The sequence below is a fragment of the Fukomys damarensis genome, unplaced genomic scaffold (genome assembly GCF_012274545.1).
Source record: "Fukomys damarensis isolate Sample0158 unplaced genomic scaffold, DMR_v1.0_HiC HiC_scaffold_32, whole genome shotgun sequence".
NCBI classification, from domain to species: Eukaryota; Metazoa; Chordata; class Mammalia; order Rodentia; family Bathyergidae; genus Fukomys; species Fukomys damarensis.
Window position 1 is genome coordinate 41,046,671 of NW_022900944.1, and position 14,631 is coordinate 41,061,301.

The 14,631-nt window shown below is 41.8% G+C and overlaps 1 protein-coding gene across 7 annotated transcripts in view; it reads left to right on the top strand.

The window, feature by feature from the left end:
• Wwox (WW domain containing oxidoreductase) overlaps window positions 1–14,631 on the top strand; it is a 972,155-nt gene that overhangs the window by 220,328 nt on the left and 737,196 nt on the right. For all 7 annotated transcript variants that reach the window (XM_033757877.1, XM_019205292.1, XM_010609471.2 and 4 more), the window contains one exon: window positions 12,555–12,643. In XM_033757877.1, the coding sequence (XP_033613768.1) occupies window positions 12,555–12,643 (89 nt within the window). The remainder of the gene's footprint in view (window positions 1–12,554; window positions 12,644–14,631) is intronic.

Consider the following 14,631-nt stretch of genomic DNA (forward strand, 5'->3'; position numbering starts at 1 on the left):
TTTTTTTTTTTTTTTTTTTTTTTTGATGGAGCCAAGTAAAGAATGCAAAGCCCACAAGAATGCTCTGAAGCAAGATTATGTGATTTCCCCTAGCATGTTTGGTACCACCTAGCAGCTCTGTTCCCACAGCAGATACTTTGGCTTCATTACAGGGAGAAATGGGACTGTGGAGATAACTCATCTGTACCATCCCAGGCAGTTTTCAGGCAGATTATAATTAATGATGACTTAAAGTAATGATCGCATTTTAAAAATAGATCTGATCATTGGAATTATTCATGTTGTCCTTTTTAAAGGCGTGTTTTCAGGGAATACTGTCGTTTTTATTTGTCCTTCCATTGTTGGTAAGCAGGATATCCCTGTGAGATATTCCCTTGATGTGTTTCCACGATGGGGAATAAAGAAAAGAAGTAAAGGAGGTAAAACTTATGACCAATTAGTTTGCCTTTAGAGGTGGTGTTAATGACTGACTGACTGAATAGGCTGGCTGTTGTGAATGTTGTCTCGCTGGCTGAGCTCAGGAGCAGGACAGCTTGCTGCCCTCTGCTTTCTGCCCCCAAACCTTTGCAATTGTAGATCCAGTGGTCTTGCCTGGGCTTGCTCCCAGCTTCTGTGAACTTTTCTCAGGGGCATGCACAGGTGAGGTTAAGAGGAGGTTTGGGTTGTTGCGTGTGTAATATGGAGTAAAGACTAGTGGTGGAAATCATGACTTAGTGAGAATTGTGGGTATTGTTTGGGTGAAGTTGTGCAGGAGTTTATGACTTTTAGGTTCTCTGTCTGTGAGATGGGTGGACGACAGTCACTGCCCCCACAGGCTGTTGTTGGGTAGTGGGGTGCTGGTCTCTGTTCTGAGATTGCTCCCTTTGTCTCCTGATGAGCTGTTGAGCCCACTTGGTACAGAGTGGGTCAGTGAGGGTGAAGATGGTGATGATGGTACCACAACAAGGAACAGTTGCAGTGAGACACACAGTGGTGTGCATATTCCTGTCAGGTGCCAGGTGCTGTTTCTAGTGCATCCCACACATCTCTTGCTTTCCTGAGCTACTGTTATCACTCCCATCCTACAGGGAGAGGAGGATTGAGTGATTGAAAGCATTAACTTGCCCATTTGGTGGGTGCTGCACCTGATTCAGACTCAGGCATCTGGTCTGAGTCACTGGCTTCGATCAATACCTTTGGATGCAGAACACTCACTAAATTTGCTCATGAGGACACCAGGCCCTTCAGGGCATCTGTGGAGCTACTGGTTGGTCTCCTCGTCTCTGGGTTCTGTGCTGTTGTTCACGGAGGAGCCACTGAATCATCCTCCCAGCTGATTATGTTAATTGTGTGAAATTATAGTGGGACATCTGCATTCATTCATGAGCATAAGTATTGAAAAGCAATGGACGTTCCATTTTGACAGTGGCCTTCAGGTCATATTCCCTGAGAGCCCATATGTGCGCAAGACTTTAGTTTCATTGTGTCAGGATAAATGCTCTGACCACGTAAAGCAAGTAACGTTATACCCATTGTCAAAAAGGCAGCTGAGGCCCGGAGCTTCCCAGTCATCCTGTTGCCAGCGCTGTGGTCATACTGAACTGTGGCTCCAGGTCAGCTTGGCTCTGGAACCCCTGCTACAAATGACAGCATTTCCCTGATCTTCTTTTTAAATACTGTATACTCCCCATATGGTCCCTTTGGTTTCTGGCGGTATCACATCTGAGTCACACTTGGCTAATTTATTGTCATAAAATGATACTAAAGATCACTGTTGCGTAACGACAGCAAGCAACCCCTTTGATGCTGCCTTTCCTAGCCCTGGAGTCATTGGTGCAGATTTTAGAAATCGATCTGGTGTGTTGAAAGGCCACCAGCAGCCGCCCCACACCCCAGGGGCACTACAGGAAAGGGTGTGTGCTGTCGCACGACACTTTTATAGCTGAGCCCTGCGTGTTGGAGCAGGTGGGCTTATGAGCTACAGAGAAGTCGCTGGATGCTTCACGTGTGCAGTGCCACCTGTGCGGTTGTTTCAAAATGCTGGGTTGTAGCATCTGCATGCATAAATTAAAGTAAATTAACATTTCTGTCTTGCCTGAGATGTTCATTTTGTGTACTGGTGTGATTAGAGGAAAGTGTGGATTTAGGGAAGGGATGAGAGACGCATTTTCTTTCGAGATTTAATATACTCAGTTTGAAGTTCCTTGTGTTAGACAAAGGAAGGTGGACAGGTAGGTAGATAGAAAGATAGATGGACAGATAAAGAGGAAGGGAAGAAGAGATACATGTGATATAAATTGTAGGGTGGTGGGATTTCAGATAGTTTTTCTGGTGTGTGTTCATGTTCATCTGTCTTTTCTACATTTTTCTGAAGTTAATATGAGTTGGAAGCAGAAAGTGGCTTGAAATAAACCTGGAAAGACTGACAGGAGCTAAGTCACACAGGGGCTGTGTGTGTGTGTTAGTCATTTCTGTTCTGCAGTATAAATCTTCGATTTGGGGGCTTTTCCTTGCTGGAGCACATCCTGAGTAATAAAGCTTTTGCTAACCATGCTGAGGAATTTGGACCACATCTTGTTGACCACTCCAAGCTACCAAAGCATTTTGTGTATGAGTTACTTGTGTCGATCCAGAGAGTAGACTGTCACCAAATGAGACACACACTTTTTGTGTTCCAGGTGGTATGTGCTAGTTCAAACAACTGTTAATAAAAGTTGTGGGTTTGCTGCGATCACCCGGCGGCGTGCACGCGAGCTCCCGGCCTGCGCGGGAGCTCCCGGCCTGTGCGACAACCGACCAGGAAGGAAGGTAGCCGCGCGGGCGCCCTTGAAACACCCACACGACACCCCTCCCGTTCTCAAAACTCCTGATCGGGCCAGTCCTTAGACCAACTCTGCAGAGGCATAGGTTCCCATGAAGGGTAGTTTTCTGAGCTCCGAACTTTGAACATCTTTAAAGAAAGGGCAGGGGAAACCTGTAATAGAACGGAGTGGAGTTCAACCCTGAGGGTAAGGAAACTAAAGTTAGGCCTTGTAGATTGTGTTCAGTCTCAGTCGTGAGGAACAGCCATTGGCTAGCTAAGACCAGGGGATTGGGTTCCGCATATGACTGTGCATGTGGTATAATATGAGATCAGAGATAGCCTGAAAGAGGACCTTCAAATTCTTTTTCTTTCCCTCTCTCTTTTCTCTTTTTTCCTCTTTCCACCCTAAAATTTCTTTCTTTTTTCTGTCCTCTCTCTCCAACTCAGTCTCTTGCTCCACCATAGTGTCCCTCATCTCCCTTTTTATTCCAGTTCCTGAATAACTCAGACTTCTTTTATTATTTTTTGTTTTTAGGAGGGGTTTCTCTTTATGTTCTTTTCTCCAGTCATTTTACCTCACTCATGGCTCTGTACCTTCAAGGGAAGGCAAGCGCCTGTTACTGTTAAGGGGATATATTCCTGTCCTTATTCCTGCACTCTCTCTATCCCCCCTGAAGTTAATAGCTTTGTAAAGATAGTAAGGTAATTCTACAACCTCTGGATTCACTTCAAACCTGCTCTAATTCTTTCACTTATTCAATCCTCTCATTCTAAGTCAAACCCCCCATCCTAAATGGTAAAGATGCCATATTGAAAAGAATATTCACTGCAAACATACTATGAGCTGCTTCTTGAAATTAATCTAATTCACATGAGTTAAAGGTGATACATTAATGACTACCATAAGTGGTCAGTTGGCAAGCTGTGCCTGATCCTATTGGGCTGCTGAATGTATCAATTGGGACAAAGAGTGGTGATTGATTTAAAGAGTTGTTTTCTCTGATATTATGAAAACGAGAATGTCTATGAGTCATTAGAAACTCAAAAGCTAAAACGCAACTATATTAGGAAGATTTAAGTAATACCCAGAAATTAAAGAAGGACAACCCAACAATAAAAATAAAAATGAGAAAACACTTAAGCAAGACACAAAAACAAATATCCAGTTCACCAATAGCAAATAGTAGGACAAATGAGGATGAAAAGTCTGATAGTGAACCAACAGGACTCCCTGGACCCATAGCACAGGAGGTAACAAAATTGATCAATCAGGCTCTAGAAAAATTCAAATCAGAAATAATTTCCCAGCTAGCCAGAGAGATGATGAGCAAAATAGAAGTCATGATTCGAGACTCTAGAGCAGAAACTGAGAAAAAAATAGATGAGCTCAAGACTGTGATAGAAGCCATGAAGACTCAGCATAAGAAAGACATGGAAACAATGAATGCCCAACAGAGGAAAGAAATGGAATCCATAAAACAGATTCAAACAGATATCCAGGAGATTAAAAACTCTATTGAAAGTGTACGAAACAGAATAAAAGATTGCGAAGATAGAATTTCAGATATAGAAGATAGGATAGCAGTCAGTGACCGTGAAAAAAGAGGTCTATTAAAAACAGTAAGGGATCATGAGAAATCAATCCAACAACTCCTAGACGATACAAAGAAAAATAACATAAGACTGATAGGAATTCATGAAAAAACAGGAGAAAACACAAATGATATAAAAAAGCTCTTCACAGAATTAATGACAGAAAACTTCCCAAACAGAAGGGAAGAATTAGACATACAGATAAGTGAGGCATATAGAACCCCAACTAGCCACGATCAAAAAAAATCTACACCTAGACATATAATAATCAAGATTCCAGAAATCCAACAGAAAAACAAAATACTACAAGCAGTAAGAGAAAAGAAACAAATCACATGCAAAGGGAAGCCCATTAGAATCACAGCAGACTTTTCAACACAAACCCTTAGGTCAAGGAGAGCCTGGAGTGAGGTATTCCAAGTCCTAAAAGAAAAGAATCTCCAACCTAGACTTTTGTATCCTGCAAAACTCTCTTTCAAAATAGATGGGGAAATAAAATACTTCCACGACAAAGAGCACCTGAGAAATTTCATGAACACCAAACCAGCACTGCAAGGAATTCTAAACAATATCCTAGAAAAGGACAACGAAATTCACAATAACATGAGGCCCAACAGACCAAATCAAATAGGCAAGGCAAGAAACTAAAAGGAGATGGGAGAAAAAGTAAAAAGAGTCAACAAATGGACAAAAACATGACAAGAATAAGTCAAAATATATCAGTTGTAACCATCAATGTTAATGGCCTCAATTCACCAATCAAGAGAAACAGATTGGCAGAATGGATTAAGAAGCAAAATCCAACAATATGTTGTATACAAGAAACACACCTAGTGCAAAAGGAAGTCCATAGACTGAAAGTGAAAGGATGGAAAACAATTCTCCATGCGTCAGGAGTCCAGAAAAAAGCAGGGGTAGCAATCTTATTCTCAGATAAAGTAAATTTCAAACCAAAACTCATTAAGAGAGACAAAGAAGGACACTACATCCTTGTAAAGGGAACAATTCAAGAGGAAGAGCTGACAATCATAAACATATATGCACCAAATATAAATGCCCCCAACTATATAAAACAAATATTAAGTAACATGAAAAACCAAATAAGCACTAATACAATTGTAGTGGGGGATTTAAATACCCCACTATCACAAATTGACAGATCTACTAGGCAGAAAATCAACAATGAAATAATAGAACTGAACCAAGCTTTGGAACACATGGACTTAATAGATGTTTATAGAGTATTCCACCCCCAAAAACCAGAATATACATTCTTTTCGGCTGCACATGGATCATTCTCCAAAATAGACCACATACTGGCTCACAAAACAGGTCTAAATAAATGCAAAAAAATTGAAGTCATCCCCTGTTTATTATCAGATCATAGTGCAATCAAACTAGACATCAATAGCACAAGAAACTATAGAAACTTCACAAGCACATGGAAACTGAACAACACTCTCCTAAACAATCAATGGATTACAGAGGAAATTAAAGAAGAAATTAGACAGTTTTTACAAATAAATGAGAATGCCAATACAACATACAGGAATCTTTGGGACACAATGAAAGCAGTTCTACGTGGAAAATTCATAACATTGAATGCCCACACTAGGAAAACAGAGCGGGCTCAAATAAACAACTTAACGATGAAACTTAGACTCCTAGAAAAACAAGAGCAAGAAAAACCCAAAGCTCGAACAAGAGAGGAAATTATAAAGATCCGAGCAGAAATCAATGCAATTGAAATTAAGAAAACGATACAAAAAATAAATGAAACAAAGAGCTGGTTTTTTGAAAGAATAAATAAAATTGACAAACCCTTAGCTAATCTTATCAAAAAAAGGAAAGAAAAGGCTCAGATCCATGCAATTAGGAATGAAAAAGGCGAAGTCACAACAGATCCGAAAGAAATCCAGAGGATCATGAACACCTACTTTGAGAACCTGTACTCTAATAAAATGGAAAACACAGAAGAAATGGACAGATTTCTAGATACTTATGAATTACCAAAGTTGAACGAAGAAGATAAAAACATTTTAAACACCCCAATCACAATCAGTGAAATTGAAAATGTAATTAAAAACTTACCAACAAAGAAAAGCCCAGGCCCTGATGGATTCACTGCTGAATTTTACAAGACATTTAGAGAAGAACTACTACCATTACTCTTCAAACTTTTCAATGAAATTGAAAGAGAAGCTATACTTCCAAATTCATTCCTGGAAGCAAGTATCACTCTGATTCCCAAACCAGAGAAAGATACAACCAAAAAGGAGAACTACAGACCAATCTCCTTAATGAATATAGATGCAAAAATCCTTAATAAGATACTAGCAAACAGAATACAGAGGATTATTAAGAAGATCATCCATCATGACCAAGTCGGATTTATTCCAGAGATGCAAGGGTGGTTCAACATACGAAAGTCAGTGAATGTAATACATTATATTAACAAAGTCAAGGACAAAAACCATATGATCCTCTCAATAGATGCAGAAAAAGCATTTGATAAAATTCAACACCCATTCATGATAAAAACCCTGCAAAAAATTGGAATAGATGGTCTATACCTCAATTTAATAAAGGCTATTTATGAAAAACCATCAGCCAACATCATATTGAATGGCCAAAAACTGAAAACCTTCATGTTAAAATCAGGAACAAGACAAGGATGCCCACTATCGCCACTTCTCTTCAATATAGTTCTGGAAACATTAGCCACAGCAATTAGACAAGAGAAAGAAATTAAAGCAATAAAGATAGGAAAGGAAGAAGTTAAACTATCATTATTTGCTGATGATATGATACTCTACATTGAAGATCCAAAAAACTCCACCAAAAAACTTCTAGACTTAATTGACAGATTCAGTAAAGTATCTGGATACAAGGTGAATACCCAAAAATCAATAGCCTTTCTATACACAAATAACAGACAGACAGAAAGAGAAATAAGGGAAAAAATTCCTTTTACAATAGCATCCAAAAAAATGAAGTATCTAGGAATCAATCTAACAAAAGAAACAAAAGATCTCTACACTGAAAACTACAGCACTCTGAAAAAAGAAATCGAAGAGGATATAAAAAAATGGAAAGATATCCCCTGCTCCTGGGTAGGAAGAATCAACATAGTGAAAATGGCCATACTACCGAAACTGCTATATACATTCAATGCAATGCCAATTGAAATTCCAACACTATATTTCACAGAACTAGAAAAAAGAATCCAAAAATTCATTTGGAACCACAAGAGACCTAGAATAGCAAAAGCCATTATAGGCAACAGTCACATGGCACCAGGTGTAACAATTCCCAATTTGAAACTATACTACAAAGCCACTGTGATAAAATCAGCATGGTACTGGCAAAGAAATAGGCCTGAGGATCAATGGAACAGACTGGAAGACACAAAAACAAATGCAGATGTACTCAGCTACCTCATCTTCGACAAAGGAGCTCACCATCCTCAGTGGAGGAAAGATAGCCTCTTTAATAAATGGTGTTGGAAAAACTGGATATCAACCTGTCACAGATTAAAATTAGACCCTTATCTTTCGCCATGCACTAAATTAAAATCCAAATGGATTAAAGATCTAAATATTAAAACAGAAACATTAAACTTGCTGGAAAGTAAGTTAGGCAGAACTCTGGAAGACATTGGTATAGGAAAAGACTTTATGAACAAATCCTCAGTAGCACGGGAACTAGCAGAAAGAATCAACAACTGGGATCTCATCTTACTAAAAAGCTTCTGTACTTCAAAAGAAACCATTAGCAGAACTAAGAGACAATCTACAATGTGGGAAAAAATTTTTACCAGCTGTACCTCAGACAAAGGACTATTATCAAGGATATATAAAGAACTCAAAACAATCAGTCCCCCCAAATATAAAGACCCGATCCAAAAATGGGCATCCGAAATGAACAGACATTTCTCATACAAAGAAGTGAAAGCAGCAAGAAAATATATGAAAAAATGTTCCACATCACTGGTCATTCGAGAGATGCAGATGAAAACAACACTGAGATTCCACCTCACCCCACAAAGAATGGCTGCTATCAAGAAATCACACAATAACAAATGTTGGCGGGGTTGTGGGGAGAAAGGAACCCTCCTCCATTGTTGGTGGGAGTGCAGACTAGTGCAACCACTATGGAAATCAATATGGAGATACCTCAAAGAGCTTGGACTGGAGGTTCCATTTGACCCAGCCATCCCTCTGTTGGGTATCTTTCCAAGAGAACTAAAAGAATCATATCACAGAGAAGTATGTGCACCCATGTTTATAGCGGCACAGTTTGTAATAGCTAAATCTTGGAAACAACCTATTTGCCCATCCGTTGGAAACTGGATAAAGAAGATGTGGTTTTTCTATAAAATGGAATATTACTCAGCCATAAAGAGCGAGAGAATAGATTCATTCATAGGAAAATGGATACATATTGAAGATATACTCCTAAGTGAAATAAATAAGTCCCACATGTGTAAATACCAAATAGTTTCCCTGGTGTGAATATTCTGCAACAATGCATAAGATTCTAATAAGATTACTGACATTTAGAAATGGGAGGAAAGGAGCTAAAGGTGTAGGGAAGGTGTGATACGTAGGGGAAGAACAAAAAGGGAAAAGAAAAAAATGTGAGAGAATGAAAAGATGAAAATAAAGTGTTTGTAGATGGGGAGGGGAGGAGGGGGTGAAGGGAGGGCAGAGGTAAGGGGAAAAAATGAGAATCAAGACTTGCCATGTAAAGGTACATGATCCCAACAATGAATGTAACTGTACTGTATCCCTAAAATGTACCAATAATCTCAATAAAATTTAAATAAAAAAAAAGTTGTGGGTTTGTTGGTAATGATGAAGGGGCTTTGTATCTTGAATCTGATGATGGTTGTACACATCAGCACCCATGACAAAATGTCATTGAATTACCTACTAAGATATATGGAGCAAAGGAAAGACAATGAATATATCCTGAAACTGGCGAAATCCTGAAAATGACTGTGGTCCGGTACATTACATTATACCTTTCAGGGTTTGATAATGTACTATGCATAGGTAAGATGGTGCCACTGGGTGAAGCTGGACCATGAGTATAAGGGCATTTTCCATGCTATTTTGACCTTTTCTTGTGAATCCATTATTAGTTTCAGAAAAAGTTAGCAGCAACAAGTTCATTGAGCTAAACCATGACAGTGAAGTATCACTAGTTATAGATTCGCTATAAGACCCATTGGCACATCAAATCTCTCAGTCAGCAGCCCACTTCTACAGTCTGGGTTTTTCTCCCAATCTTTCCGCTATGACATTTCCATTTAAACCTATGCAGTGCCACACACTTTTGTAAAGCTGCTAACTTTATTAGACAATCCCACCCCCATCACACATACAGATACAGATATAAGCATGGACACTAATGTCCTAATTCCAAGGGCTGGGATATCCCTCCCGTGGACTTGCTGTAGTGCAGTTTCTCTGCATTTCTCAGGGTCTAAGGCAGAAACAAGAAACCTGATACCCAAGGCAGGAGAATTACTTGAATAATCGTGTGTGGACTTGAATCATTATCCCCAGGAGCCTAGTAACCCACAGCTTGTGGATTAGTCTGTTTGGACTCCTTGATGGCTTGTGATCCCTTGTTCCCCCTGGATGTGTATGTTCTGATTTTGTTCTTATTGGCAGTAGCAGCTCTGTGCTTTATTTCAAAGTGAAGGGGGAAGAACTAACGGACAGCTCACAAGTTCTAAGTTACATGTAGAGAAGAATGTGTGGGCCATTTGGCCACGCTGTCATTTTTGTTGGACTATTGCTTTGGAGTCACCACCTGGGAATGTTCTTCCTGTTTTACAGGAAAATATGTAAATGCGTTTTTATAGTACGCAGTCTGCACACCCCTCAGGGTTTCCCTCAGGGGCTTGGCAGAGAGGAGCAAGCTCTTCACTGCTCCCTGCACCACCCAATGAATGCTGGCTTTTTTGTGGGGATGCATTCAAATTTCCATAAGATTTAGTGTGTGACAGCGGGTGTCTTGCTCTGAGAGAAGTGAGAGGAGGGCCAGAGGAGGCAGGGTGCGGTGACTGACACTTTATTTTCTAACTCTGAATGCCAGATCAAGTAGGTGAGTGTTTGGCGGTGCAAGAATCTATGTGCGGTATAAATTAGCCATAACTGCCTTTGTACTTTAATGAGATTTTTTAGCCATCAGGTAAATATTGGTACTTAGACTGGAAGAATTTGCTCCTCATCTGGGGGTCCAGACTCTCAGAGCACAGTGTGCCTCCCCCAAATACCTTTGAGTATCTTGGTGGCATAGACCACCCCTCTCCCCAGCTCTGTGATTCTCGGAAAACTGGAAACTCTATACACATTCATGTGTGGGCCTCTCCTCTTTTTCATGGATCAGGACGATGCTTCTCTTCTTCCTTCCAAAATTTGCATATTCGAGCATCTGCTCCTGTTACCCAAGATGAGGAATTTATATCTTCATTGGTCAATCTTCTTTTCACCAAAGAGATGTTGTTGGGGTTCAAGCAAATCATTTCATACAGTTTTTCCCTGAAACTAGATCCTCCAGGATCTAACAGTGACCTGGTCTGGTGTGGTCTTCAGGGAGGAGCTTTGGATATTGTTTTACCAAGCATGCTCTACTATAGTGTATTAAGCTGACCATGTTATTGCTAGTTGGCATTAAGGCAAGGAGCTGGCAAAATAGACATCTTGTCTCCTCCTAGTTACATGTATTAAATGTCTTCTCTCTTCCAAACACGATGTTAGGCACTCAGCACTTAACCTTACAACTCTAAGTACCAGTATGTACTACAAAGATTTTTAACAAATGAGGAAACTGAGGTTCACAAATGTTAAATGGTCCAAAGTCAACGTACTTTCCAGCTGCCACTCCCTGAAGTTTATTGTTCAAAGTTTAGGGCTTGGGTTGGAGCCCAGGACACAGGCAGCCAAGATAAATGGGCTGCAGATGCAATAAACATTGCAGTACAGCTCATGAAGTAAGGCAGAGTGGAGAATGTTTTCTGCAGAGCCATTTGTGTCCCCCTTGGTAGCATTAGAGGTTTCACGTTATCCTCCTTAGTCTTACTTCAGCTTCCCAGTCTAGACTGGAATTCCCAAGTTGGCCATTTGTTTTGTGGAAACTCTTTCTACCTGAGCAGGCAGGTGGCCTTGACATCCTTGACTTTATGTCCTTCGGAGGAACTAGGTCTAAGAAGTGACAGTATTTAATGTCACACCCAAAGCTCCTGCAGGTTTAGAAGTTGGGAGTGGCCCATAAACACAACACAAGTCTAAAGGGCATTGCTTTGCTCTGTCCTTCCAGGATTGTGCCAGAAGGCTATGGGCAGTATAGCTTGATATTGTCAAATCCTGACCTCTGGGGGCCTGGCTTCCTGCCAAGAACTTGGGCCTAGGGATGGACTGATTTGGGGTCAATCCTTGCCCCTTTCTTAGCTCTGTGGTCTCTTGTAAGATGCCACCCTTCAGAGTGGGAAGAAATAGTGCCTGTTGCTGAGTTACTGTGAAGAGTAACTGAGAGGTTGTGCACAGACACCCAGCCCCTGGTGGACCTGGTGTGGACAGTGGCCATCATGAGCCTCATGTCATCAGCAAGCACCTGGTCTGTCCACAGAGCTGTTTGTGTTATCCAGCTGGGGTCTCTCGAGGACTCGGCCAGCCAGAAGCCATTGGTGTAAGAGTCTTGCCTGCTTTTGTTCTTTCTATAAACGAATTCATTGCTTTTAATTTGTGATACAAGCTTAGCAGAAAGACTTGGGAAGTTGGATGGCTGCTCATGGTTGAAATACTGTCCACCATAACCTCGGCTGCTCCAGGCTTTGTCGTGATAGCCCTCTGTCATTGTAGCTTTTGGGGACTCGGATTGAGGGGCGATAACGTGCCTGAAGGCCCTTCAGAGCCTCTTTCCTGTACTGTAAGAATCAGCACAAGCCCCACCCTGCAGATGTAGCAGAGTCCCAGCCTCACATGCTCCTGAACTTGGCAGTAAAAGCCCTGTTCTTCCATTCATTCCAGTGATTTATATTCTCTCTGGGCGTCTAATATTAAACAAGGGAATTCCGACATGTTCCATAACACATTTACTGTAACTTGATACCATGAACTAAACTTGCTGTTATTTATCATTTCTTTTTATTTTTCTCTCCTTCCAGCACAAAGCCAAGGTAGAAGCAATGACCCTGGACCTCACTCTGCTCCGTAGCGTGCAGCGTTTTGCTGAAGCGTTCAAGGCCAAGAATGTGTGAGTGTTCCAGGGGAAGGTTATAGATCATAATTCCTTGCTATCATAATGTCTTTATCAGATGAACACAATTGGGAGAGCTCAGGGCTGTGATGTTGTCTTGGCGTCCACACAGGAGGCTCATTTATAGTGGCCCTGTTAAGGTGTCCCATATTTTCTTGACTCTAAGTCACCCTCATTTATGAGATGTGTCATCAATCTAATAACAGCTTCCCAGATTAAAAAGGAGACAACACTATTAAGGAACTAGTAAAAGTGGCTAATAAAAACTAGGCCACTGTAAGATGCATCCTGGATGCAGACCTTTTTCTCAGTGCCTCTCAGATACGTGGACGAATATATTTTAATTGGATCCAGAACAAATTACCTCAGTTATCTAGTATGGCAGGGGCCTGAAAATCAGAGTATGAGAGGATCCAGTGTTTTCAAGTCCACAGTGAGTAGATGTGGTGCGCAGAAATGGTTCCACACACGCAGACTCGGGGTGGGAGATTTACTCTTTTTTTTTTTTCCAGTGGTTCAAAATGCCTGGAGGAGAAGGTTTTGATTAGGCACTTACATATTTTGCAATTGTCATAGGCTAACTTCCTTTTCCTTTGGGGGAGAGAAAAGGGGAGAGGGGAGAAGAAAAGGAAAGGGAGAAGGAGAGGAAGTGAAGGGGGAAGAAGGGAGCAAGGAGGGAGAAAGACAGAAACTCGGACCCCATGCTACAGAAGGCAACAGCGACTAACTATCCTGTAATTGCAGTGCTTTGTTTCCAAGTGTTTATTTTTACTTTGCCTCAAAGGCAAGGCCAGCAATACTGGTGTCTCATTGAACATAGTGGTTTATAATATTTCATTAATAAATAAATTCACTTAATTTTTTTTTCTCCATGAGATTGTCGAAACAGGAGCATTCAGTTAATCATAGTGCAGCTGGTGCCAAGGCTGAGCTAATTATGCACATAGGTTCAAGGATCTCTGCCCTGTGATAAGACTGTTCGTGCTTAGGCTGTGTGTTGGCAACACTGGTTTTACTGCTCTCCAAGCAGATGAGGGATGGCAGTCAGGGGCACCCACCAGATTGTCACATGGTGCTGCACGGAGCTGACTCCTTTCCTGTCTGTGCTCATCCTGTGTCTGCCTTGCAGTTTGCCTTAGTCACAAAGCTTGTTCTGGAGACATCAAGGGCCTGGGCCTTGAGTCTTTAGAGAGTGGTTCCATGCCCTGAATGTAGGCCCTGCCCATGCCCAGGACTGTTCAGGAGCATCCCCAGGCAGCCAGCAGGTCAGGGTGGGGCCTTGCTTTGTGCCCTTTGCGGCGCTGACAGTGGCCAGAGAGCGCTTTGAGATATAAGAGCAGCAACCACGGCGGTTGTTCACTGAATCCTTCATCATCCATTCGTCTACTTGCCCCTTACTCCTGCTCACATGTGTCGAGGCCTCCAAAGCTCTGCCAAGAGAGTGGTGGCCTCTGGAAGCTGAGCTAACCTTGAACAAGCCTTAATCTCTGTTGTCAGTGAGCGGCGTGGAGTCCTCGACCCAGTGTGTCTGCAGTGATTTCAGGAGGAACAGTGCTAACAGTCACCAAAGCAGGAGTGGCAGCCCCTTGATTTAGGGGCTGTGCACGCAGAACGGTGCACACATGTTTTCTAGTTTAGTCCCCAAAGCAGTCCTTTGGAGTAGGTATGATGGTCTCCGACACACAGAAGAGGGAAATGAGGCCAGAAGGAAAGGATGAGCGAGTAATTCAAAGGTCTGGGGTAAGTAGAGAGCTGCGATCCCTCCAGGCCTCCCTCTTGACCACCACCCTGTCTCGACCCTCATAGGACAGGAACTGCGACTCACACAGAGTCACTTGGCAGTCGGTGGCAGATGCAGGGCTCCAGCCCAGGTCAGACTGGCCCTCTCCCCGTCTCCTGCCCTGAGCAGGTCTCATTCTCCTGCTCACTGCCTGTGGTCGTCCCCCTCCTGTTCCTGTGTCGGGCGCCTTGGTAGTGAGCAGCTT